General features: G+C 40.9%; 2 protein-coding genes across 11 annotated transcripts in view; one reads left to right on the forward strand and one right to left on the reverse strand.

Moving 5' to 3' along the window:
- The window catches only part of NETO1 (neuropilin and tolloid like 1), a 125099-nt gene extending 115229 nt beyond the window's left edge, over positions 1 to 9870 (reverse strand). For 7 of the 10 annotated variants that reach the window (XR_008621933.1, XR_004667670.2, XM_008952675.3 and 4 more), the window contains exons 1-4: positions 9731 to 9870; positions 7650 to 7703; positions 7267 to 7404; positions 1281 to 1529 (exon numbers count right to left, since the gene is read on the reverse strand). Coding sequence is in view for 7 of the 10 variants with exons in the window: in XM_008952675.3 (XP_008950923.1) it covers positions 1281 to 1529; positions 7267 to 7404; positions 7650 to 7703; positions 9731 to 9758 (469 nt within the window). In the remaining 3 variants the exon portion in view is untranslated. Of the gene's footprint in view, positions 1 to 1280; positions 1530 to 7266; positions 7405 to 7649; positions 7704 to 9211; positions 9348 to 9730 lie in introns of those variants that run through there. The other 3 variants (XR_004667671.2, XM_057300477.1, XM_057300478.2) reach the window with 1 other exon arrangement.
- Positions 9573 to 23906, forward strand: LOC106634037 (translation initiation factor IF-2). The gene is made up of 2 exons (XM_034944034.3): positions 9573 to 10473; positions 23691 to 23906. The coding sequence occupies exons 1-2, from the start codon at positions 9573 to 9575 to the stop codon at positions 23738 to 23740; spliced, it is 951 nt and encodes a 316-aa protein (XP_034799925.2). The 3' UTR covers positions 23741 to 23906.
- The last annotated feature ends 372 nt before the right edge of the window (positions 23907 to 24278 follow it).

Here is a 24278-nt window from a genome sequence, read left to right on the forward strand (position 1 = left end):
CCATGCCGTATGTCACTGTCTCTAGGTACAGGTTATATTCAAAATTATCAGTTAAGAAAAAAATACCTACCTTTCCATTTACAACTCTAGCACTAATAATCTGAACAAATAAATTAAGCTAACATTTGTACCTTTTGGGAATACTTCAAATTAGTTCGATTGTAGCACATGAAATACCCATGATTTCTGTGAGTAATCCATTATCAGCAAAGCATAATTAAAACCACAATCCTTTAGTGATATTATTAAAAACATTTCTAATGCTTAAAGCTAATATATACGCTACAGTAAATACTTGATTTAACATACCCCATAATGTCATAATGAAAGTCATCATTAAACTTATATTAATAATTTTTAAAATTTTAGTTTTTTAACTGAGTGTCAAAGCTGTATTTAGATGTTACTTCTTTAACATGGAATACAAACTTCAACCAACTTTACATATATTTCAAATTATGCTATTGCCTAACTTAAATAAAACAATACATACAAACTGAAAACAAACTATATAAAAAATAGGCTTTACGTAATTTGAGTCATTTTTCCATTTAAATTAATGCATGTAGTGTTCTTGCAGTGAAAAAATGTGATAACCTATTTTTATTGTAATGAATGGTAACTCTTAATCAAGTGGGCCAGGCACCAACACAGGATCTTTTTAATTCTAGCGAGTTAAAAGGAAAATTGATACAGATTGCATAATTTGATAATCGCACACAATTTCTGCAAGACCTTGTAAATGAGTATTTGGCTGTTACAGGTCTCAGTTTTCCTTTCATCAAAACTCTTAAGAATTTGCTTTCCCGAAAAGAGAGCAGACTACTTGCTAAAGTAGGATCTATTTGATTGAAACACGGTAATTTTCAGAACAAATAAACTTTTGATTCAAGTTCCCCAAAGATCATTTTGGTGGATATATGTTATAATACTACAATTGTCTTTTCAAGTTTATTCAGCTCCTATGTATAGTTTCCTTATCACAGACTGTCTCTCCAATTACACATTCCATCATAACAAAAGTCCACTTGATGATGTGGCTGATGCCCATTTAGAGCCTTGAGTCACTACTCTTTACCTCTAGTACAGGCTGTTCTAAGGAAAACATCTTTTCCTTTCAGAATTTGTGTAGGGAAAAGAAAAAGCACTGTAGATTTGGTTTTAAATAGAACTGGAACATTCTCTGAGAAAGTATAATGTTGTCTTACACAAGATTTTGTACTATGAAGATAGAAAAATGAGGAAGAAAAAGAAAGTTTTTTTTTTAAGTACTTACTTACCAGGTGTGAAATTGTATCGAGCTGAAAATCCCACAGATTCCAGCTCTCCATCAGCAAAAAATTTAATCCATAGAAATCTTCCACTGGATTTTATGACAGGTGGATTTTGTTGTCCACAGAAACGTCCAATTATTGGAGAAAAGCCAAAAGGTCCATCTCGAACTTCAATATGATCAAATTTGCACTCCCAAGACGGTTCAATAGAGTACTTTTCATCAAAGTAAAGTTCAATGCACTGTCTTGGAGCGGCTGTAAAGAAGAAAGATTGTGTCTAGGAGGTCATTTCTTACATCTTCAGGTTGATGTTTTCTGATTCTATTTCAGATGTTATTTGTACATCTTCTCTCAAACTTTATGGATGATATGCATAGAAACATAAAGAAAGCATATGATACTATTCTACGGGACACAATTTTCATAAAAATGTCTAAGGAGTGAAACTTAAAACTGATGATGTTGCATAAAATATTATTCTGATACAAGATGACCATTTTGACGTTTTGCGCAGGACTAACAAAGCACAGTATTTTTATGAAAGGCTGTTAACTTGGAGTTAGAAGGTCAAGGAATATTTTTCTGTCTCTTTTCTCATATTTCCGGGAATACTCAGGTTTAAGGTCACAAATCACTTGAGAATTGTTTGGCATAGAGTTATATTAAATATAATCTTTCAAATAATCCAAGCCATGTGTCTAGATCAGATCCAAATGCATATATAAGGACATTAAGAGTAATTTTTCTACAACACAAACCTGATCACATCCCTCTCAGGTTTAAACCTCAGCAGCTGGACCGTGATCAATGCATTAAACACACGTTATCCGTTAAGAATATCCTGCATCCAGGACCCTATCCCCTCACAGAGAGCCTGAGCTCAGATCACTTCAGACATCTCTTATCTTCTAAGAAAGTAAGCTCCTTCACACTTTCATGGATTTTCTTACATTTTTGAATATCTACATACCCAACGTTATCTCCTCTTTACACAGGAAAGACTTGCTTTAAAGAAGCCTCCTCTCTAAATCTGAGCTTGAAAGACAAGAACCATATCTCACTCACCTTCTTTCTCAGCGCTTAGCACAGTACTTGTCATCGAAAATTTCCAAAAAAAAAAAGTCTTTGAGTAAATTATAAATGAGTGTATATTCATAAATGTTTTTACAGCTCTCTAAAGAATCAGGGAAAGCTTTATAGGGCTGGCAACTCTATACAGCACCACATGAATGCTTTTGCTAATGGTCTTTCATTCTTCCCCTGGTATGTCCAAAACAGTCCAAAATTCTGGCATCTCAGACTTACATTCAGCCAGGATACTCCAGAATAGCCATAAAATTTGCTGAAATGTCAACATATATGCATCCCGGTTAGTAAACAGCTGTTGCCTGAAGCCCTCTGAGTGCTTCCCTGCTACTTGGCCCTTTTCAGGGACTAAGCCCCTGTAGACACTTGAAAGTTAAGACTTAGCACAGTCGGGCCTGCTCCCTCTACGGTCAGCAACTATGCAGAATGGCGGCTGTCCACACCCCATTGCTTCTTAAATATACACGGAACATCATCCATGATGACCTAAAATGTAAACTCTGGTATGCGTGGTTTTCAAAAATGTATGTAAGATTGAGACACACAGTATAACTTGGAAATTGGAGACCTACAGAATAAAATGTAACTCTGATGCTCCCCAGGTATAAAATTAAATATCAACAGTTTAAAGGCAATTCATTTTTAAAATGAATTATTTTATGAATAATCTTTAATTTCTAAAAAAGTTTCAGACTCATACATTGAAAAGAGACATTTATAACTCATGCAAGAAAAATATTTTATCTATCACTAAATTGTATGAAAAAGGTGAACAAATGAGTAACCACAATAATGACAGATTTGAGGGAGTTTCAATGACGTGGTTTTTTTTTTTTCTTTTCTTTTTTTTGGAAATTTGAAAGTACCCAAAGAAATGACTAACCATGTTTTATGCTTAAAGTGTCAGCCTTAAAACAAAAAGGCAAATCTGAAGGAGTTAGACCCATTTACGTATCAGTACTAAGTATAGCACTTGCATACATGATCATCCTATAGTACGTATGTACCAGTTTATTTCACAATAAATCAGTATAACAAGTTTTATGATGACACAAATTATTTCGGATTGTAGGTTAATTTAAATAATGTAAGGCTAGGGAAAGACAGAGCAATGAAGACAGTCCTCAGCTAATTTACTTAGAACTCTATCTGTCATCTGTCAACACGCACTCACCAATTTCCCCTACTAAGAAATAATGGCCATCTAACATGAATTCACTTCTCCATACCTTCGCTCTTATTATTTCATAAGTTCTGTGGCTGAGTCAACCTCTCGATGTTCCCCAGGAAACATTCCGCCATTATGGCTTTTGGTAGGCAACATTGTATGTGGACGATTTATTTTCTTTTGGTCCAGCATGTTGAAGTTAATGACACACAACCAGAAATGAAACCTACATAGCTGAATTTTAGAAGGTGGTGAAATAACTTTTTAAAACTAAGTTTGCCACATACTTATTGTGGTAGATTAAAAATGAGTGATTATGGCACATAGAAACTATTTGAAGCTATCTAACTCTCTCAACTTCAATTTGCTTCACCTTCAAGAATTTTCTTCACAGCTGCCCTTCCTTTTAACATTTCTGTAAGTTATATTTGATCTAACACTGAGGTTAGTTCATGAGAGGTCTCAACCACTTTGAGAATCTTCAGACGCACTGAGAACTATGAGCACTTTCACCTGGATAGTGCACATATATACAGAATATTTCCTCCATTTTGAGGGAATGTTTAGGCCACCTGACATTCAAAAAGGGATCCTCTTTTTTGTGACTGGGACCTCACTTGTATTCTTCATCACAATGGGTCATACCTCTAGAAATCTGACCACTTATGTATCCCTCTTTCTCTTCTATTTTAAATTTACCTTTCTCTACAGAATATTCATTTTAGAATTAAATATGTGCAATCTGCCCCTTTAAAAGAGAAAAAAACACCCATCTCCACTATGCCAATGGGAGTGCTCATCGTTGTTACTAACAAACTCTTAATTGCTTCATGTAACAGATGCATTTCTGTTTTTCACTTATTTTTCTTTGCCTTAACAACTGGCACTTTGACTACTCCCTGCTTCTCAAGACCCCATCCACTCTGGCTGCTGTGGCATCGTGCGCACCTGACCCTCCTGCCTAACTCTCTGGCTTCTCCTACTCATTCCATTACTTTTTTCCCCATACTCTGTCCCTCTCTTACGTGTTGTTTTCCGGAAAATTTATTCTACATCTTATGTTCTCTCATTTTAGATGAAGACACCGGGTTGCCACGGGCATTCCAATGGAACGTTACTACAATATAATGGTGCCTGGGGCTCTATCTAAGGTCAATTAAATCAGAATTCCTGGGGAAAGGCCCAGGCACCTGCATTTTTAGAAGCAGTTGAAAAATAGTGCTCCAAATATTCTCTTGGATAATTTTATTCATACTAACAATCTCAACAACAATCTCTATATTTATGACATACATATATACATTTTCAGCACACATCTATCTCTCCACTGAGCTAGAGCTACATGTATCCAATCTTTTTGTGGAGCATCTCCATAAACACAAACTAAACACATTATTTTTCCTTTAAACCAATTTTTTCCGTCTATATTTCTTTTCTGGGATGGCAATTCCATCTATCTAACAAGTTATCGAGCAACAAATATTAGAACAGTCCCAGGATACCCTATTCTCTGATCCCCTGATCCAGCCACTCATGATCCTTTTTTTTTTCTTTTTTTTTTTTTTTGAGACGGAGTCTCGCTCTGTCGCCCAGGCTGGAGTGCAGTGGCGCGATCTCGGCTCACTGCAAGCTCTGCCTCCCGGGTTCACGCCATTCTCCTGCCTCAGCCTCCCGAGTAGCTGGGACTACAGGCGCCCGCTACCACGCCCGGCTAATTTTTTGTATTTTTAGTAGAAACGGGGTTTCAACATATTGGCCAGAATGGTCTCGATCTCCTAACCTCGTGATCCGCCCGCGTCGGCCTCCTAAAGTGCTGGGATTACAGGCGTGAGCCACCGCGTCTGGCGATCCAGTTTCTTAAATACCTCTCAGTTCTTTCATGTACTCCATCACTGATGCCGCTTCTTTAGTATAAGTATTTATTATGATTTACTTGGACTTTTGGAACTGTTTCTTAGTTTATGTTCTTTTCCTTCAGTTACTTCATCATCAAAATCTCACATTATTCCTCAAGTTAAATTACTTCAATGGCACCTCATTGTCTCCAACATAATGTTCAAGATTTTATCCAGCGGGCACAGAAGGAATACCAGGTACCTCTTTGAGACTGCTTCCCTCTTCAGCCTCCCGCTGTATTTTCCTCAGATTCTGCAGAAGCCCTAGGATACGCCACGAAGGTCCCCAACCATATCATAGCTCTGAACTTCCGCATACACTGCTCTATGTAGAGAATAATGCCTTCCCTGGACATTCTTCAGAAATGAAGGTGAGTATCTCTTCTTCCCTGTATTCTTCTCTTTGGCTTCCCCGTCGCAAACTACTTTGTACTAATCCTAGGGCCCCTTTAGATTGTTTACGGGAAGGGACATAGTCCCCAGAGAATATTGTTAAGTCCTATGAGGCAAGTAGCGAGTACCTTTTCTATCAGTTGTAAAAGGAATTTGCACTGCCAGACCTTAGGTTTTCAGTGTTATCCTTTTAATAGCATAGCTAATTGTTTTGCCTTCTTACAGTGTGGTTTATCTTTGCTGAAAATTCAACTTCAAGTAGTAAGGGTGGGGGAAGATCTTTGGCCCAATAATTACCAAAAAAAAAATCATTTCTAAATAGAGTCTTAAAATTGGGTAAACAGAAAGCCTGCTTCTTTGAAAAATCTATCAAATAAATGTGTCCCCATTTATAAGTAGTAGAAAGTGCATATATCTTTATCATTAAGACAGTCTTGCCTGTGTGTGTGGGGGTGGGGAAGGTGGGTGCTTCCAGGTTTTAGGCTATTTAGGTACTAACAGTTGGAATACTGAAAACTTCCATCACCAGATGAAATGCTTCTACATTTTAAACGTTGTACTTAAGAGAGAGGTGTTGGCCGGGAGCCATGGTTCACGCCTGTAATCCCAGCACTCTGGGATGCCAAAGTCGGTGGATCACTTGAGGTCATGAGTTTGAGACCAGCTGGCCAACATCGTGAAGTGCCGTCTCTACCAAAAATACAAAAATTAGCCAGGCATGGTGGCGTATGCCTGTGATCCCAGCTACTCGGGAGGCTGAGGCAGGAGAATCGCTGGAACTCAGGGGACTCTCACTTTGTCTCAAAAAAAAAAAAGTGTTTACAAGGTTAGTGTAAATGGGAAACGTCCAAAGAGAAGTCTCTTTCCAACACCATTTATCTTTCATGTTGGAAAAAAGTCATGAAATAAAGGGTCATAATTTACAATCCTGACCTTGACTTCAAAATGAGATGTCACTTGTTAACACAAATAAGGTAACTATCTTTCAGATTGGTGTTTAGAAAATGTGATTATAGATTCATCTTTGACATTAATACGATTTTTGTAATTTATAATACTAAAGAAATGTAACATGCAAGTTATTCTACTAATTGTTGAGCTAAAAAAATGCTAGTTTCTCACACTTACACATTAGTCAATATTGTGCCAACTATGCGTCCATTCTACTGCATGAGAACTCTAAATCAATTAAGCCAACTGCAAAATAAACTCCTAAGTTGTTCATTTGTTTTTATTGCACAGAATTTGCTTATTCATAACCCATTACTAGTTAATCTCAATAATTAGCCTGATTCCAGGTTTTACAGTTATTGATTCACTCAAGAGATATTTTTGCGCATGATCTCCAGATCAATTTTGTAATGCCTATACGCATATTCTTCATCCAAAGCACAGAAATGGCCAGGTTTTGGCTTAGTGCTTTCTTAACTCTGGCACTGTCTCCCCTTACCTTCTATGATGTAGATGCATTCCCGGTCAGGGGGATACTTGCTGGGATAGTTGGGAGAGGTAAAGATACCTCCCTCTGCATGTTTTGTCCAAGTTCCACACTGCACTGACTTCTGTGTTTCTGAGGTGGTTTGCTTTTCTGTTAAAAAAAAAAAAAAAGTTTTAAAAAGAGCCATCATCCAATTTTCTATTGTACTAAAAATAGAGAGGACATTCTTATAATATCCATTAGTAAATTAATTTTTAAATGTTGTCTTAGCCAAACCAATCAATTATACATATTATAACAGGCTCAGATATTCTGGAATATTAACAGTAGGAGGAAAATAGGAAAATACAAAATAATTCGAGGTCTTCCACTAGCATTTTTCTAAGTAAACACACCTGTTCCTTTCTTGGTTGCCCCAGACAAATGGAGGATGATTAAACTTGCTACAACTGAAACAGAAAAGAAAAATCAGAGATAAAATACACTGAAATGATCAAATCCCATAAAAACATAACATAATTTCAAGATAAAATAATATCAAAGCAGATTAATTTTTTCATTGTTAACTGTTAGAGGTCGATTCAGAACTTGCAAAAACCAATTTGAAATGTACAAATCAGGAAACCTTGGGACTCCCTGAAGGAACTAATGCAAGTTAAGAATGGATGAGACCCAAACTCCTAAGGCAAATACATCATTCACTCTAAAGGCAACATGACAATTTACTCATGTCACACACAGTACTGTGGGACTACAGGAGTCACACTGTATCTAAACTACCCTTAGGGAATGGCTCTGCCAGCATCTCTGAAGGAAGAGAGGGTCCAGAAGGTAAAAAGGAGGAAAAGGAGAGGCAAACGATGAGAACAGCTCCATGACTGTTCCTGACACACTGCAGTGTGGCTGTATTTTAGAAAATAAATACTTAGACAAATCCTACAGACTGTGGGGGAGGAGAATAAGCAAGAAACAGATTAATGTGGATTGTGGGCATTAAGCAGCATTATTGGAATGTTGCCTACAAAAATGTTCTGAACCTCCAAGTAACCCCGTCCCTCAGCACTTTCTAAGCTGTGAAATTAATCTCTTCTAACCTTAACTTGATTTAATACCAAATCAATATATAGAAATTGATTATTAATTTGAGAAACGTGATTTCCAAAAGCATTATATTGAGTCAGGTTTCCAGTGTCAAAGAGACTGTGATCTGTAACTTAACAGTAAATCTGCAATGCCATTATAATCTAAACTTGTTTTACTTCCATATTCTTGATCTAATCAACATTTTTACAAGACAAAACGCTAGCAAAATAGTAAGTAAGCTAGTCTTCATAATTTGATTTTTCTTCTATTTTATTTTTCTTATTCATTTTGTCATCCAACGACATAAAAGGTCCATGTTTTCACATTTTCACTTAAAATGAATTCGGGGGAGAGCACAATTCACAAATATTTCCTGAATTAAAGCTCACCACAGGCTTATACATTTATACTTAAACATTATTCTAAGAAACGTATCTAGGTCTTGATATTAATATTTAAAATATTGTCAATTGTGTGTTACTTTATGCTCTAGCCAGTTCATTTGCATTTTAAATTAAGGCACTGGCTGCTCTCATTACTGTGTGTTTCCACAGGAAAAAAAAAATCAATTTAATTTGTCATGATTCTGCTCACACCCAGAACACACAGGTATACACATCCTTCAGCATCAGGATGTGTATTTGTTTACTCCGCTCTTCCTGTTTTGATGAAATCACATTATAGACCACGTACTGTGTTTAACTCCTCAGCAAAGCCCTCTCAACTGCGTGGCCCGCGATCAACACTCTCATCTTTGCTTAGTAATGATAAATTTCCACCACATATTTTCTTATACTGCCTTTTACTCGATGACTCGTGATACTATTTTCCTCTCATTCCTTCCCACCTCTACACTGCCCGCGTTACCACACACCCATAAAGCGACATCAGCGGTCTCCAGAGCGGAAAGGGGTGGAAGCTGACCCTCGCCCTTCCCTCCAGCGCTGACTTCAGGTGTGCCTTCTGCTACCTCCTGTACTGCGAACAGGGGCCCGCCGAGCTCCGGGAGCCCCTAGAAGAGGAAGACTCCTCTGGCCCCACTAGGTATCATCCGCGCTCTCCCGCTTTCCACCTGCGCCCTCGCTTGGGCCAATCTCTGCCGCACGTGTCCATCCCTGAACTGCACGCTATTCTCCACCCCCGGGGGGTTCCTGCGCACTGAAAGACCGTTCTCCGGCAGCTTTTGCGATCGGGCGACGGCTGACCGCGCGCCGCCCCCAACGCCCGGTTCCACGATGCTGCAATACAGAAAGTTTACGTCGGCCCCGACCCGCGCGGGACTGCAGGGTCCGCCGGAGCGCGGCGCAGAGGCTTTTCCTGCGCGTTCGGCCCCGGGAAAGGGGCGGGAGGGCTGGCTCCGGGAGCGCACGGGCACGGCGGGGAGGGTACTCACTGTGAAGCACGCTGCGCCCATGGATCATGTCTGTGCGTTACACCAGAGGCTCCGGGCTCCACTAATTCCATTTAGAGACGGGAAGACTTCCAGTGGCGGGGGGAGGACAGGGTCGAGAGGTGTTAAAGACGCAAAGCAAGAACGAAATAAAGGGGGGCCGAGAGGGAGACCGAGAGGAAGGGGGAGCTCCGAGCCCACGCTGCAGCCAGATCCGGATGAGTCCGTCCTCCGCCCCGGGCGGGCTCTCGCTCTCGCTGGCCCTCAGCGCCGCGCAGCCAGCAGCATCCCCACCGTGACGCTCGCATCACACCCGGGCGCCGGCCGCCACCATCCGCGCCGCCGCCGTCAGGACCCTCCTCCCGGGCATCGTCGCCGCCGCGGGGTCGGGAGGACGCGGCGCGCGGGAGGCGGCGGTCGCAGGGCGAGCCCCGGGACGCCCCGAGCCGGGGCCGGGGCCGGGGCCGGGGAGAGGGCGCAGCGAGGTGGGGGCCAGTCCAGACCGACGGCAGCGACGGAGCGGGCGGCGGCGGCGGCGCGGGCGGCGGCGGGGTGGCTCAGTCCCCAGTCTCAGACGCGCCGCGCAGCAGGTCGGAGCAGCCTCCCCGGGAGGATGTCCAGCGGCAGCGCTCCTCGCTCCAGCCCTTGGGGATCTTCCGCTGAGGCATTGAAGGCAGGAAGAAGGGGTCCGTCATCGGCTCGCCGGGCTGCGCGCCACCTCTGCTATCTTGCGGAAAGAGGAGCGGGTGGGTGGGCGTCTGGGAGGCGGGCTGGAGGGCGGTGCAGGGGAGCGGGGCGGCCGGGGGGGCGGCGGGGGGCGGGGAAGGGAGGGAGGAGAAAGGAGCCGGAAGAGGGCAGAGTTACCAAATGGGCTCCTTAGTCACGGCTTGGGGCTCCGCGACCCTCCTGGAAGCACGGAGCCTGGGTAGGATAGCGAGGCTGCGCGCGGCCGGCGCCCCGGGGCTGGTGCGCGGCAGAATGGGGCCGCGGCGGCGGCAGCAAGGACATCCCAGCCGCGCGGTTCTGGGGGAGGGGCGGGGAGGGGGTGAGGACCCGGCTGGGATCCGCGGCTCGGCCCGCCAGGGCGCAGAGAGAGGATGCAGCCGCAAATCCCGAGCCGGATCCTCGTGCCGGACGGAAGGCGTGGAAGCGGGAGGGGCCTTCGTGTGAAAATCCCTTGTGGGGTTTGGTGTTTCACTTTTTAAAGGTTAGACCTTGCGGGCTCTCTGCCTCCCACCCCTTGTTTTCCATCCGCGTAAAGGAACTGGGCGCCCCCTCTCCCTCCCTCCCTGGGGCGCAGGTTTCGCCGTGGACTCCGCGCTCAGCTTGGGAGACACGGCAGGGGCGCGCCCCAGGGAAAGGCAGCGGTAAAAGTTTCGCGGTTGAGCACTGGGCCTGATGCCCAGTCCCCCCACCAAATTACTCCTGCAAAGACGCGGGCTTCTTGCAATTGAGCCCCCCACCTCGAGGTATTTAAAACCACCCCAAGGCACACACGGACCCCCGTTCCCCCGCGCCACTTCCTCCTACAGGCTTGCGCGGCGCGTTAAAGTCTGGGAGACACGAGTTGCGGGGAAACAGCACCGGAAGAGCCCGGGCTTGTAAAATGCGAATCAATGAATACGAAATAAGGGCAACCGCGAGGCAGCGCCGGGAAGGGCTGGAGCGCGCGGGGGTGCAGGGAGTCCCTCCCTGGGCGCCGCAACGGCACCTCCTCCCTTTCCCGGCTCCGTCCCGCCCTCCCTCGGCCTCTGCGGACGCGACCCACGCAGACCACAGCCGAGCCCGCCGGACCCCGGGACTACGGAAGCCATCCCGTCCGTCCACCCACACCCGCGCCGCGGCTGGGGCTTGGGTTGGGGACTGTGGCGGCGAAGAAGCCGGGGTAGGAAGAGCTAATGGCAATGGCGGGGTCGCCGGGGGGCGGGGGGTCAGCAGCAGACGCTGAGCTGTGAAGACTAGGGTGGCCCCGAAAGGCCGAGGAAAGGACAAAGGGCCATGAGAAGAGTCTGGCGAGCGCTCGAGGCCGGGGGGCTGCCTCCCGGCTCTGGCCCGGCCTCCGCTTCCCGGCACCTGCTGCTGGGGCGCCCACGTGTGCGCGGGGCTGCGCGGGGCGTTGGGTGCTCGTCGCAGTCCTGCCCACGCCTAGCGCAGCGGCTGTGAGTGGGTGGAGGTCTCCTGCCAGTAAGTTGGGATGAGGGACGATGAGGTGACCCCCAAGTCTGGAAGGAATTCAGAGTCTCACACGCGCCCCCAAGCCTCCTACCACCACACCAAAGTGCTGGTTCCTCGATTTCCAGGGTAGGGTAAAGTGACCGAGCAAAGGGGATGGTGTGTTTGTGTGTGCGAGCGCATATACGCGCGCGCGTGTTGTGCATCCGTGTAATGAAAGGTGGGTCATGGGTCAACCCGGGAGTAGAACGAGATGGAGACCTAAAGAGAGAAAGCTGAGAGAAGGGGGAAGACATGGACAGGGTAAGAGAGAGAGAAAGGAGAGAGAGAAGAAAGGGAAAAGAGGAGCGGGGAGAGAAAAGAGAGGCAGGAGAGAGAATGAGGGGACAGAAGAGAGTAGGGGGACGAGAAGGCGGAGGACAGAAGAAATGGGGGAGAGGAAGAGGACAGAGAGGCTGCGCGCCTCTGAATACCCCAAGTCCAGCAGAGCTGGAGGCCTGTGAGAGGAGCTGCGAGCTTGAGCAAAGGGAGAGAGGTGAGCGGATGGAGGGATATTGGTGAGTATCCGCCCACGCACCTACTTGTAAAAAGATCAAGGGGAAACACGCAGAAGGTCCCGCGGGAGTCCTGTGACCCACGTGAGGTGCTCGTGCCAGCGCGGGGTGGGAGGTGGTGGGCAATGTTGGTCGTGGAGCTGAGGAAGAAATTCTCCAGCCTTAAGGAAGCAAAAGAGTTCAAAGATCAGTGAGGCTGCTCAACAGAGGGATATGCAGATGACAGAATGCCTGGAAGACGCTTTTGGGGATCCGGGTCATCTATAGAGGAGAGGGTGGGGATCTTGCAAAAGGACCAGTCGCAAGAGTTGACAGTTGAATGTTGGAATCTTTCTTATGGTTGGATGGCACTTTCTTTACATCCAAAATATGCGTTATTCGTGAAAATGACATAGTTCTACAAAGAAAGTGGCAACATTTAAAATTATTTGTAGAAAGTTACTGCATTTCTCAATCACAGTTTGAAGGCAGAGAAAACTTGGTTTTACGATAAATGCTCTCATTCACCTGCCCTCTTCTGTCCTCTTTGCCCAGAACAGTTTCCCAGGACACTGGGATTTTGTAACCTGCCAAGGAAGTGGCTACGTTGCTAAACAGGTAGTCCTTTTATGGGAGACAGGAAATTAGGAAGGAACTCATAGGGAAGGTGAAAGGGTCCTAACCTTTTGTCTACGCCTGTATTTGAAATCAAATATCTTGCATTAACAGTGGTCTCTATTTTTTTCTTTTCTTTTCTTTTTTTTTTTTTAATGAATTAAAGGCTGGAGCGCAGTGACTGGATCACAGCTTGCTGCAGCCCCAACTTCCTGGGCTCAGCTGAGCTTCCCACCTCAGCCTCTGGAGTAACTGGGACTACAGGCACAGGCCATCATGCCTGGCTAATTCTTTTATTTTTTATATTTTTTAGAGAGGGGGTCTAGCCTCTCTAACAGCATGTTACCCATGCTGTTTTCAGACTCCTGGCCAAAAGGGATCCTGTGGCCTCCCGCTGATCTTTAATGCCCAGTGCTTTCTTGGGCAATGCGTGGGGCTGAGGCATTAAATTTTGCTGAAACCTCAGTGCTGAGGGAGTGAGTGTGCACGTTCTGGACCTAGGACAGGACAGAGGCCTGGCTAGCTCAGGTGCTCTGATAATCAACCAAGAGACTGGGCCAGCACAGATGCTGAGGCCCTCGCTGCACTCTCCTACTCTTTCCAGGCTGCAGGTGTAGCATTGTTATTGACAATTCCATTCATTTTTCTTCATACACACCCATACACGCTTTTCGCCATCCACTACATCCTGTTTACTTAGCAAGCTGCCTTCTCATTTTTGAGTTCCAGAATCCACACTTGCTGAGTAATGCTACCTCCCTAATAGCGACCCACAAGATTTTTCTTTCTGAGAAAAACCAACATATGGGAAAAGTTCAGTTTCTCCCAGAAAAGGTTGCGCAAACATATGGTCAAATTACAAGATGTCGTTATTTTGAAAGGAAGAGCATATAAACTGATAGCTTTTGTGAGTTGAGTGTGCCATCCTGGAAGATGGTGCTTTGTCGCAGTTCCCCAAGGTTAGCATTGAAATAGTGACTACTATAGAAGATGGTGCAGAATTAAAGCCACTTGAACCCAATGAAGGTGTCATTAGTAAGTTGGTTTTATTTCTCAGCTTGCAGCTTCCTAACAGTGAAAGATCAGAAGGACTTCCAAAATCCTAAAAAGAATTGGCGTAGGGTACAAGCCCTTCTAATTCAAATGCACATAGTATTTGTCTACATACATGTACTTCTCTATAGGAAAAATAAAGTTACAGTTCTACCAGGGCTCCTTTGTTAATTAATCTCCAGTACTGGCATCATCTTAAAAGTTGTCTATCAGTAAAAAAGGTGATGCTACAAAAAATAACTCAAATGTAATAGTGCTAATGACACATCCATAATACAGTAATATTTTCTGATTTTTACATAATTGATTTACATGGTTGTGAAGTGTAAAGGTTTTTGCATTTAACAATATATGTCATAATACTAGTTTCTCAAAAACAAGTAATTTGCTGGTAAATATAGGAATGTTTTTTGAAAATACTCTGAAATACTCTAACATGAAGCTGGTTTTAAGCAATATTGAAGAAGCTCTCTTCAAAAAATCTATAGGAGTATCCTAACGCAGTAGAAAGTCTCCACGAAATAGAAGACCTGTCAAAATCTCTGAAATCTTACATTTAAACCAAACAGGATATTTTATGATCACCACTAGGGAAAAATAAAATATGGTTTTGTTAGAAGTACAAATATATTGTATTCTTAGACAGCACAAGAATGTTTGACTCTTGTGGGAAAGAACTTTCATAGCACTTCCTTAGCCAGTTATTTAATAGCACTTTCAGATACAAGATCCTTCAATCCATATCAAAACTCAGAGAAAAAATTTTCATTTTGATTGATATTTACTTCGCAGTGGCTTATAAAAATAATACCAATTATTTTTATAATCACTCGACTAATTATAAGCTCATCCTCTATAAATCAACATAAACTTCAGGAACATTTACGAAGATACAACCCAAGATTAAAAGTGTAAAGGCTCTGACAGAAGCCACCTTTATAGTATAAGTATTGTACCACAAAGTCCACGCACTGCTATTTCAGGGAAAAAACAAGTTTCCACTCCTAGAAGACGGCATATTTGGAAAATATAAGCTAAACTAAAGGGTAAATCTACATATTCCATGTCAAAATAACCATTAATAAATACAAACAAAATGTTACTTCAGTGTGCTAAATCAGACATGTGAAAGTTTCTCATGGGTTAGACATACTTTGTGTGTGCGTGTGTGTGTGCACGTGTGTGTGTGTGTGTGTGTTGAACTCTCGCCCTGTTGAACAGGCTGGAATGAGGTGGCGCGATCTCGGCTCACTACAACCTCTGCTCCCTGGGTTCAAGCCTGCCACAACCTCCAGAGTAGCTGGGATTACAGGTGTGTGCCACCACGCCCGCACAATTTTTTTTTAATATTTTTAGTAGAAACAGGGTTTTGCCATGTTGGCCATGCTGGTCTCAAACTCCTACCATCAGGTGATCAGCCCGCCTTGGCCTCCCAAAGTGCTGGGATTACAGGTATGAGCCACAGCGCCCTGCCTTTTTTCATAATTATATAAGTTAATAGCGTCACATAAACTTAATAACTCTGGCTATTTAGCACATACTTTAATCTTATTATGATATATTATTATGTGGATTTGGAAACTAACAAAAGCCATGATTTGCTTGGTGAAAGTAACCCTGGATGTTAAGGTAGGACTTAACATCCAGGACTTATCTGACTTAAATACATTTTGAGGAGAGTACCAAGCTTTTGTGCATGAAGGGAAATATTAAATGAAAATCTTCCTTTTTTAAATACTAACTACCTGATTTACCTATTATTTCTTTGAGTGTCCATTCTCTATTATAATTAATATGTGTAAGGAAATGTCCTACCATGTTTCCATTTACATTTGCAAGACAAGAAATGCAACATAAAATAACTTTGTTTTCAGTTTTAGGTTAGATAAATTTACAAATAATATATTTTCAGAAGGTAGCAATGTATATAGCAGCAGAATTTTTGCCAAATAGTTATAGTTACAATAATTTTCAAAAATTATGGCAAAATATATTTTACTTTTTAGTAAATTATTATTTAAATATTCTCCAATATAGTTTTATAATTGATAGGTACAGTTATTTTTTGGTATATATTATATTTTTTTCTTTTCTTTTCTTTTTTTTTTTTGAGACTGAGTCTTGCTCTGTCACCCAGACTGGAGTGCAGTGGCGCGATCTCGGCTCCCTGCAACCTCCACCTCCCGGGTTCCAGTGATTCTCCTGCCTCAGCCTCCCAAGTAGCTGGCGCACACCACCACACCTGGCTACTTTTTGTGTTTTTATTAGAGACGGGGTTTCACCATATTGGCCAGGCTGGTCTTGAACTCCTGTTCTCAGGTGACCCACCTGCCTCGGCCTCCCAAAGTGCTGGGATTACAGGCGTGAGCCACAAGCAATCAATAATTCACCACAATTTCCAACACCCTCAACAACTCCCTGACACTATGTAGGAAATAGCCAGCCAGGTGCAGTGGCTCATGTCTGTAATCCCAGCACTTTGGGAGGCCAAGGTGGGTGGATCACTTGAGATCAGGAGTTCGAGACCAGCCTGGCTAACATGGTAAAACCCTGTCGCTACTAAAAATACAAAAATTAGCTGGGTGTGGTGGTGCATGCCTGTAGTCCCAGCTACTTGGAAGGCTGTGGCAGGCGAATTGCTTAAACCTGGGAGGTAGAGGTTGCAGTGAGCTGAGATCACGCCACTGCACTCCAGCGTGGGCAACAGAGCAAGACTCCGCCTCAGGAAAAAAAAAAAAAAACGGTGGTGGGGGGGACTATCCACACTACTTTCCATTTCATTTGCACTAATATGGAGTTTTACATCTCTATCAAAACTCTTAAGACACCAGTTTTTACTAATTAGCACACAGGATATAGTTGTGATTTGTTAGGTCTTACTTGCCCTGCCTATGTATGTATTTCGGTTGGCAATCCTTGATCTTATCGTATCTTATCATTTTTTAAATGAAGAAAATGAGGCCAAAAGAAGTGCAGTGATTTCTATAATGCCACTTTTTTTGGTAAGTCCATAACTGATAGAATCCAAGACCTTCTACCATACTTGGGGGGTGGGTGGTGGCGGGGAACTACGTAGATTGTTTCACCTGAGTTCAAGGGAAAGCCCTCATTCTTTCTGCATGTTGCCAGTCACTCACTTCTAGCCAGAGTGTGAGTGCCTCGAGGCCACTGCCAAATGTAATAACCTTTATGACAGTTGATCCCAAAAAGAAAAGAAAAAAATATATTAACAGAGGACAATTATCGGGGAAAAATAAAGCAAATTCATTGTAGGGAACTGCACAGGGATCAGAAATCCCATGGAAGATGGTAAAAATGAGAGAGAGCAGAGAATATCAAGTTATTGAAAGTCTTACTGGAATCACACACATTTATAGACACACATGCAGTATAAGGAGAGAGCAGATGAGTAGAAAGGGAATATAATATCCTAGCTGAATAATAACTTGACCTCCTAGAAAAGCGACAGTTCCTTAATACGATTTTTACAATGTTAAAACATGATGTGTAGAAGTTGAGAGCATTGAAGTCAAGAACATTTTGTTTGACTACCAGGTCTATCAGTTACTAGGTATATAATAATTACTTAAACTTTCTTAGCCTATGCGCTCTCCTCTGTAAGACAGTCCTAATGACACATAGGACTATTTAAGAGTTTAAATGGGAAGACATCAAAAGCACTGAGCACAGTGGTAGCATATATAAATAAATATTTATGTTTTGTTAACACGGTCAGTACTGCCCATGATTGTGAACAGCAGCATATGGAAGCTGTTCCATGCAAGCCTAGAGATGGCTAATATCCACATCTATAAGTGTACCTAGAACTATGCAGGTACCTATACCTACTTCAATATCTATGTCTACACCTATATTTGTATTTATGTCTCTGTCTGCATCATCAAGCATATGTCTTTTATAGTTTAATATAACAATGCTGATAGAGACCTAAGTCAAGAAAGGTTCATATGCCTCAAAGCCAAGCTCAATAACCAATACGAAAAATGTGAAAATCTCTGTAGGAAACGAAGAATCGTGTCGTTGGTGGAGGAAACTGGAGAAGGCTGAGGGCTGTAAGTGGGGACGTTCTGAGAGATAGTTCTGTAATAATGCCATCTCAGAGTGATAAGGGTAAAGTAATAACAAAAAAGGAGAAGGAATAGTTCAACTTAATGATATCTCATAATATAATTATACAATATCATAAGACCTCAAAACAAAAACAGGCATAGAGGACTAAATAGAATATTTTGTACAAAAAATACATGACTAGAATCATGATAATAACATTTAATAAAATTGAAGACAGAAAAATTCTTAAAGATTATGGAAAGAAAAGAAGACGGTAATAACAACAAACAGATTATTTCAGAAAAGAGCAAGAATTAGACTGACAGCCATCTTTGGAAAAATGACATTGGGCACAAAAGAATCAATGGAACTGTACTGTCAGGATGTGAAAGAAAAACTTTTTGAACCTAATATTTATTTATATGCCTGTAAACTATTGCTTAAATTTTAAAAGAAAGATATTTTAATATACTCAATTTAAAAAAATACTTAGATGATGTATTATAGCAAGAAGAATGATGACTTCAGGAGGATATTGCAATATGGAAGTAAAGATGAGTAAAGTCTTATGAAAATTCATTGTCTAAATAATTGATATATATTGTGAGGGGTAAGATGGGAAGAAAAGGGAGAGATGTGTTGTAAATTTCTTGTCTTGCTTGGATAAAAAAGGTAGATATTCAATATCACTAGATATTGGAAAAGAGTGTTAGCATAGCTGTACATTAGTAAGTTAGGTGACTGATTTAAGAATAAAACAGAATATTACATGTTCGTGTTGGCTAAGGAAAACTTAACCTGCCCAATGGAATATGCCAGTAAAAGTAATAATAATAATAAATGAAGCACAAAAGCAAAATAAAATTTTAAAAAATAAAAGTATGCTGGCAGAAAACATGAAAAAATGATAGAAATAATCATAAACCTATATGGGTTAAATGTTTCAGTGAGAAGAGAAAATATTTCTGATTAGCTATCAACTAAAATAAAATTCATGAACATGTGCGTAAAGTATATATTTAACACAACGTATAGACATATTGAGAATATATGACTGGGAAAAGACATCCACATCAAATAAGTATACTGGGATGACAATTATATACTAGGCAAATAGCATCAAAGCAAGACAATTATAAGAAAAAAATTTCCTTATATACTGTCAGGAAAAAAGTCAAGTTGATATAATTGTCCCAAATACATATGCAGCTAAAGTTTAGCCTCGAATTGTTTTTTAGAGTGAAAAATAACAGACATTGTGTTAAATAATAATTGTAGTTGGAAATTTTTAACACAGTCCTCTCAGAAACTGACTAAAACAGGTTTTAAAATTAGCAAATATTAAGAACATACGAGTAAAAGTCAGTTTATTTTAGATAAGTAGGGATTTAAATTCAACAAAAATAAACACATTTTAAACTCCTATAATACATTTATTTAAAATAAATATATTTTTGCCAAAAAAAGTGTAAGTTCAAAGAGTTAACATACAGATTATATCCTATGAGATATAATAATATTAGAAACTGATATCCAAAGTAAAGCTTAATGTCACAGGTCTGAAAATTAAACAGTGCTTACAACAATAATACAGTTATTTAATACAGGGTTCTTAGATCAAATATGAAATTGTGAAAGTTTACTATGTATAGTTTAATGACAAGTATATAATAACAAATATCTAAATCTTTCATCAACAGATGTCTGAATCTGTGGCCTGTTATAAAGTAAGGTTTAGACGAAAACGTTCAGTTTTTAATACAACAGCACTAAATACTTGGTATAGAACACATAGTAAACTCAAGAAAAAGGAAAAATACATAAAGAAATTACTAGAACTCAATTAAGCAGACCAATAGAATAAGAATATTTATTAAAAGTAAATTCTAGTTATTTGAAAAAAAAATTAGCCAGATAAACTTGTAGCAAGATGATCAAGAGCAATAAAAAGAATAGAAGTCCTACCAACAACATAAAGAATGAAATGCTGAGAAAATAGAGATAAAAACAGCGTAGAGAATATGAGCAACTGCATGTAAACAAATGTGAAAACCAGGAAGAAATGGATGAAGTTATTTTTTAAAAAAACTATAAAGTGCAAACATTCCTGAAGAAAAAAAAATAATTTATTGATATATCCATAACCATAAATAAATGGAATTGCTGATTCTGCTCACTACCTCTCACTCCACCAAAATAAATACCTAAACGAGTGCCTGCAGGCTGATTGAATGGACGAATACACAAATGAATGAGTCCCTGGACAAAAATATATTACATCTAAAGTTTATGACACGTTGTACTTCTAAGGATGTGATAATCCCCTTTGCCTACAAGGTGTTCCAGAAAATTTTGTAAAAAGAGGAAAAACTGTAACACTAATTTCAAGAAGCTGGTGTAGCCTTGGCATCAAAATGAGATGCACCGAACTCTGGTGTTGTGTCCAGCATTATCCTCCTGGGCCTATGTCAAGGTCCATTGACCTGATCTCCAATGGCCTGCAACTGCAGACATTTTCTAAGGGCTTCTTCTAGCTGCTGGAGCCCACTTTACTCAGCCTCACAGCAGGGAGAAGTGCCAACAACCTTCAAACAATGACTGCTGGGGTTTTGTCTCCCTCACCTGTCACATAGTGCAGGCCTCCAGAGTTCCCAGCAGGGTGACTGACTAGTTTTGCACAGTACTGATGTGCTTGATAACAAACAGTTACATGGCTGTCTTCCTGTCCTGGTCTCAGTTCCCAATAGTCTTTGCTAGTATATTCTGGAAGAACCTCCGAAATAACTATACTTAATTCTTATCCCAGGGTTTTTGTCATTGTTTTTCTTGGGAAAGGCAATTGGTACCCAAAGTGTTCCCAGGATGGAGATTGCCTGGCTGGATTCTGGATGTGGACCACTCTCTGCCTGTATACAGCAGGCATTCCATTGACGGGATTATTGGAACAGCAGTGCCCCTGGCATGTTATCCCATCACAATTGCTAAGGCTTTTGCCTGTGGAAAACTGGGATAGAAAATAGAACAGTGTGCCCTGGTTTATGTCTTATCTCTAGTGTTTCTATATTAAAGTCAGACTCTGATAGGGAATAAGTAGGACGTTAAGACCTGGGGTGGAGACTCCAGGGTGGCTGTGCTTGAGAATGTTGAACGCTCAGATTCCCCTAAGTCCTTTGCATCAGCACAAGTGTCTCATCTACACCTGCTAGAGAATAGCAGCCTCCCCTCCTCTCAAACCCAGTAATTCCCCATCCTAAGGCAAAAGCCATACAGGATAATCTATACTTGCTGTCCTCAAGATCTGACCTCACCTCCCTTGATTGATTCTAAACCAATTATGAGGTTCAAGTCTTAGCATGTCCTCACTGGGGAAATTCTGTTTCTGTCTGGGGAAAAAATAAAGATTATTAGCAGAACCTGAGAATGGATCTTGTGGGTGCTATATGCCTTCAAAACCAGCATCTCCAGCAGATTCACTGAGAGCCATTCTTTTCTTGAAGTTTCAAGGAAACCTCCCAGTAGTTTAATAGTAGTTTATTATTAGTGCTTATGTACTTCAGGTGTCCTTGCTTAATTCAATCCTGAGTCACAAGCAAGTTCCCCAACATCAAAAATATCTTACTGATGCCTATATTTTGTCCCCACCACCCCTGTATCCCAGCCTGGTAACTGCCTTTATATCTAGGTTTTGCTATTAATAGTAATTCTGTTACTATCAAGTTGAGTTCAGAAATAGGAAAATAGAACTAGTCATACTTTCTCACACCGAACACATAGTTTATTATATTCACACACAGTTTTCTCCTTTTGCCCCACAAAACAATGTTATGTTCAAAGTTCAATGAGGCATTCCTCATAAAATTTAGATAGCTGGCATGACAATTCCTCATGAAACCTTATATACAATCTGAAAAATTGTCTCAACTTTAAAAATGGGAAAATATTTGTAGCATTACAGCTATAGAAGTTTATAGCACATGTTAGAGAAGATTCTCAAGAATTCTGGGTGATGGTCAAATTAATGCCCAATACATTATTTGTGGGAATCTGTGGTCATAACACTCGCCTTAATGAGTAGATATTTATCTTTTGTTGTTATTGTGGTTTCTCCTGAATTATTTTTCAAGTGACAAAGTCATCCAGGGAAGAACAAAGCTTATATATAAAATATTTTTTTTAGTTTTATCTTTTCTTTTCAATAATATTCTGTATTGAATAAACAGAATAAATTTGCAAGGAAATGAGAGAATGTTGGTGATATGGTTTGGCTCTGTGTCCCCACTCAAATCTCAGCTCAAATTGTCAACCCCATGCACATGTCGAGGGAAGATCCTGGTGGGAGGTGATTGGCTCATGGAATCCATTTCCCCGATTATGTTCCCGATGCTGTTCTCATGATAGGGAGGGAGTTCTCACAAGATCTGATGGTTTAAGCGTGGCAGTTTCCCCCGAGGTCTCCTTCCTGCTGGTATGTAAGGCGTGCTTTGCTTCCCCTTCACCTTCCGCCATGATTGTACATTTCCTGAGGCCTCCCCAGCCATGCAGAACTGTGAGTCAATTAAACCTCTTCTCTTTATAAATTAACCAGTCTCTGGTATTCTTTATAGCAGTGTGAAAATGGACTTATACAGTTGGGTTAATTCATGTAGAGTCAGTGTGCTGTACAAAAATACACTTCTTTTTTTTTTATTATACTTTAAGTTTTAGGGTACATGTGCACATTGTGCAGGTTAGTTACATATGTATACATGTGCCATGCTGGTGTGCTGCACCCACTAACTCGTCATCTAGCATTAGGTATATCTCCCAATGCTATCCCTCCCCCTCCCCCCACCCCACAAGAGTCCCCAGTGTGTGATATTCCCCTTCCTGTGTCCATGTGATCTCATTGTTCAATTCCCACCTATGAGTGAGAATATGCGGTGTTTGGTTCTTTGTTCTTGCGATAGTTTACTGAGAATGATGATTTCCAATTTCTTATACAGCCACAGAATATGTTTTGCACAACCAAGGCCAACTTAAATAGGAGTACTCATAGTACAGATTACTTTTTTAAAATATTGTTTTCTGATAATTTAGGTCTGTAAAATAGGGAAAAGAATTAAATGAAAATATAGGTGTAAAGATAGATAATTGATAGATAGATGATAGATGTGGATAGATAAAGAGCTAGTAAATAATCTTATGTTGGAATTTAATACCTTATTTGTCTAGCATTTACTAAGTACCGTCCTATCCATGTTTTTGAAATAAAGGTTTTATCTTTACTTAGGAAACTTATGTATTACTTAAAAAGAAGAAAAGAAACGTGTTCTTACTCTTTCGCCTAGGCTGGAGTGCAGTGGTGTGATCATAGCTCACTGCCTCTGCCTTCCTAATAGCTGAGATTACAAGTGTGCACCACTATGCCCAGCTTACATTACTTTAAAGATAAAATGCATTGCTCTTGTTACCCTCTGCAATAAGTATTTTTTATTATGTATTCTTAATGTATACCTTTAACTCATATTCTTTTATTTTAGGCATACAACTCAGGATTCATAACTACATATATACGGATAGAAGTGCATGAACAGAAAATCTGCCCTTCTGGAATACCAAATGCAAAATTAAAGTGACTACAAGCAGAATTTGGAGAAAAAAAATAAAAGATGCAATATAGTTTTTAAAATCATTGTTAAAATATAATGAGTCTGTACTTTGCTTAAACAATAAAAAAGTCTTTGATTTATACTGAATTCTGTTTTATTTTGGATAAGCTAATAATCTTGAAAATGTCTTCTGTGTCATTTTGGTTTTATTCTAGTGAAACTCCCATTTATGTAGTGCAAATTATATACAAAACTGTGTTCCCTAAGGGGATCCCTTTAATAGAAACACGCAAACTCATTCAACTCTTGTCCTTTGTAGTAGTTATTTAATAAGTCTATGCTATACGTTCTAGGGATATCTGAAATTATGAAATTTGTCAATTCTTCTTACAATTATGATCCTCAATATAACTCAGCATAAGTCTGACTGTGCTTCTGAAGTCAGTTAGTTTATTTATTGTTATCCATGCTTAGGTGGAGAGAGAATTTCCAGGTGCTTGATTACTCTGTGAGATAAGA

The sequence above is a fragment of the Pan paniscus genome, chromosome 17, assembly GCF_029289425.2.
Source record: "Pan paniscus chromosome 17, NHGRI_mPanPan1-v2.0_pri, whole genome shotgun sequence".
NCBI classification, from domain to species: Eukaryota; Metazoa; Chordata; class Mammalia; order Primates; family Hominidae; genus Pan; species Pan paniscus.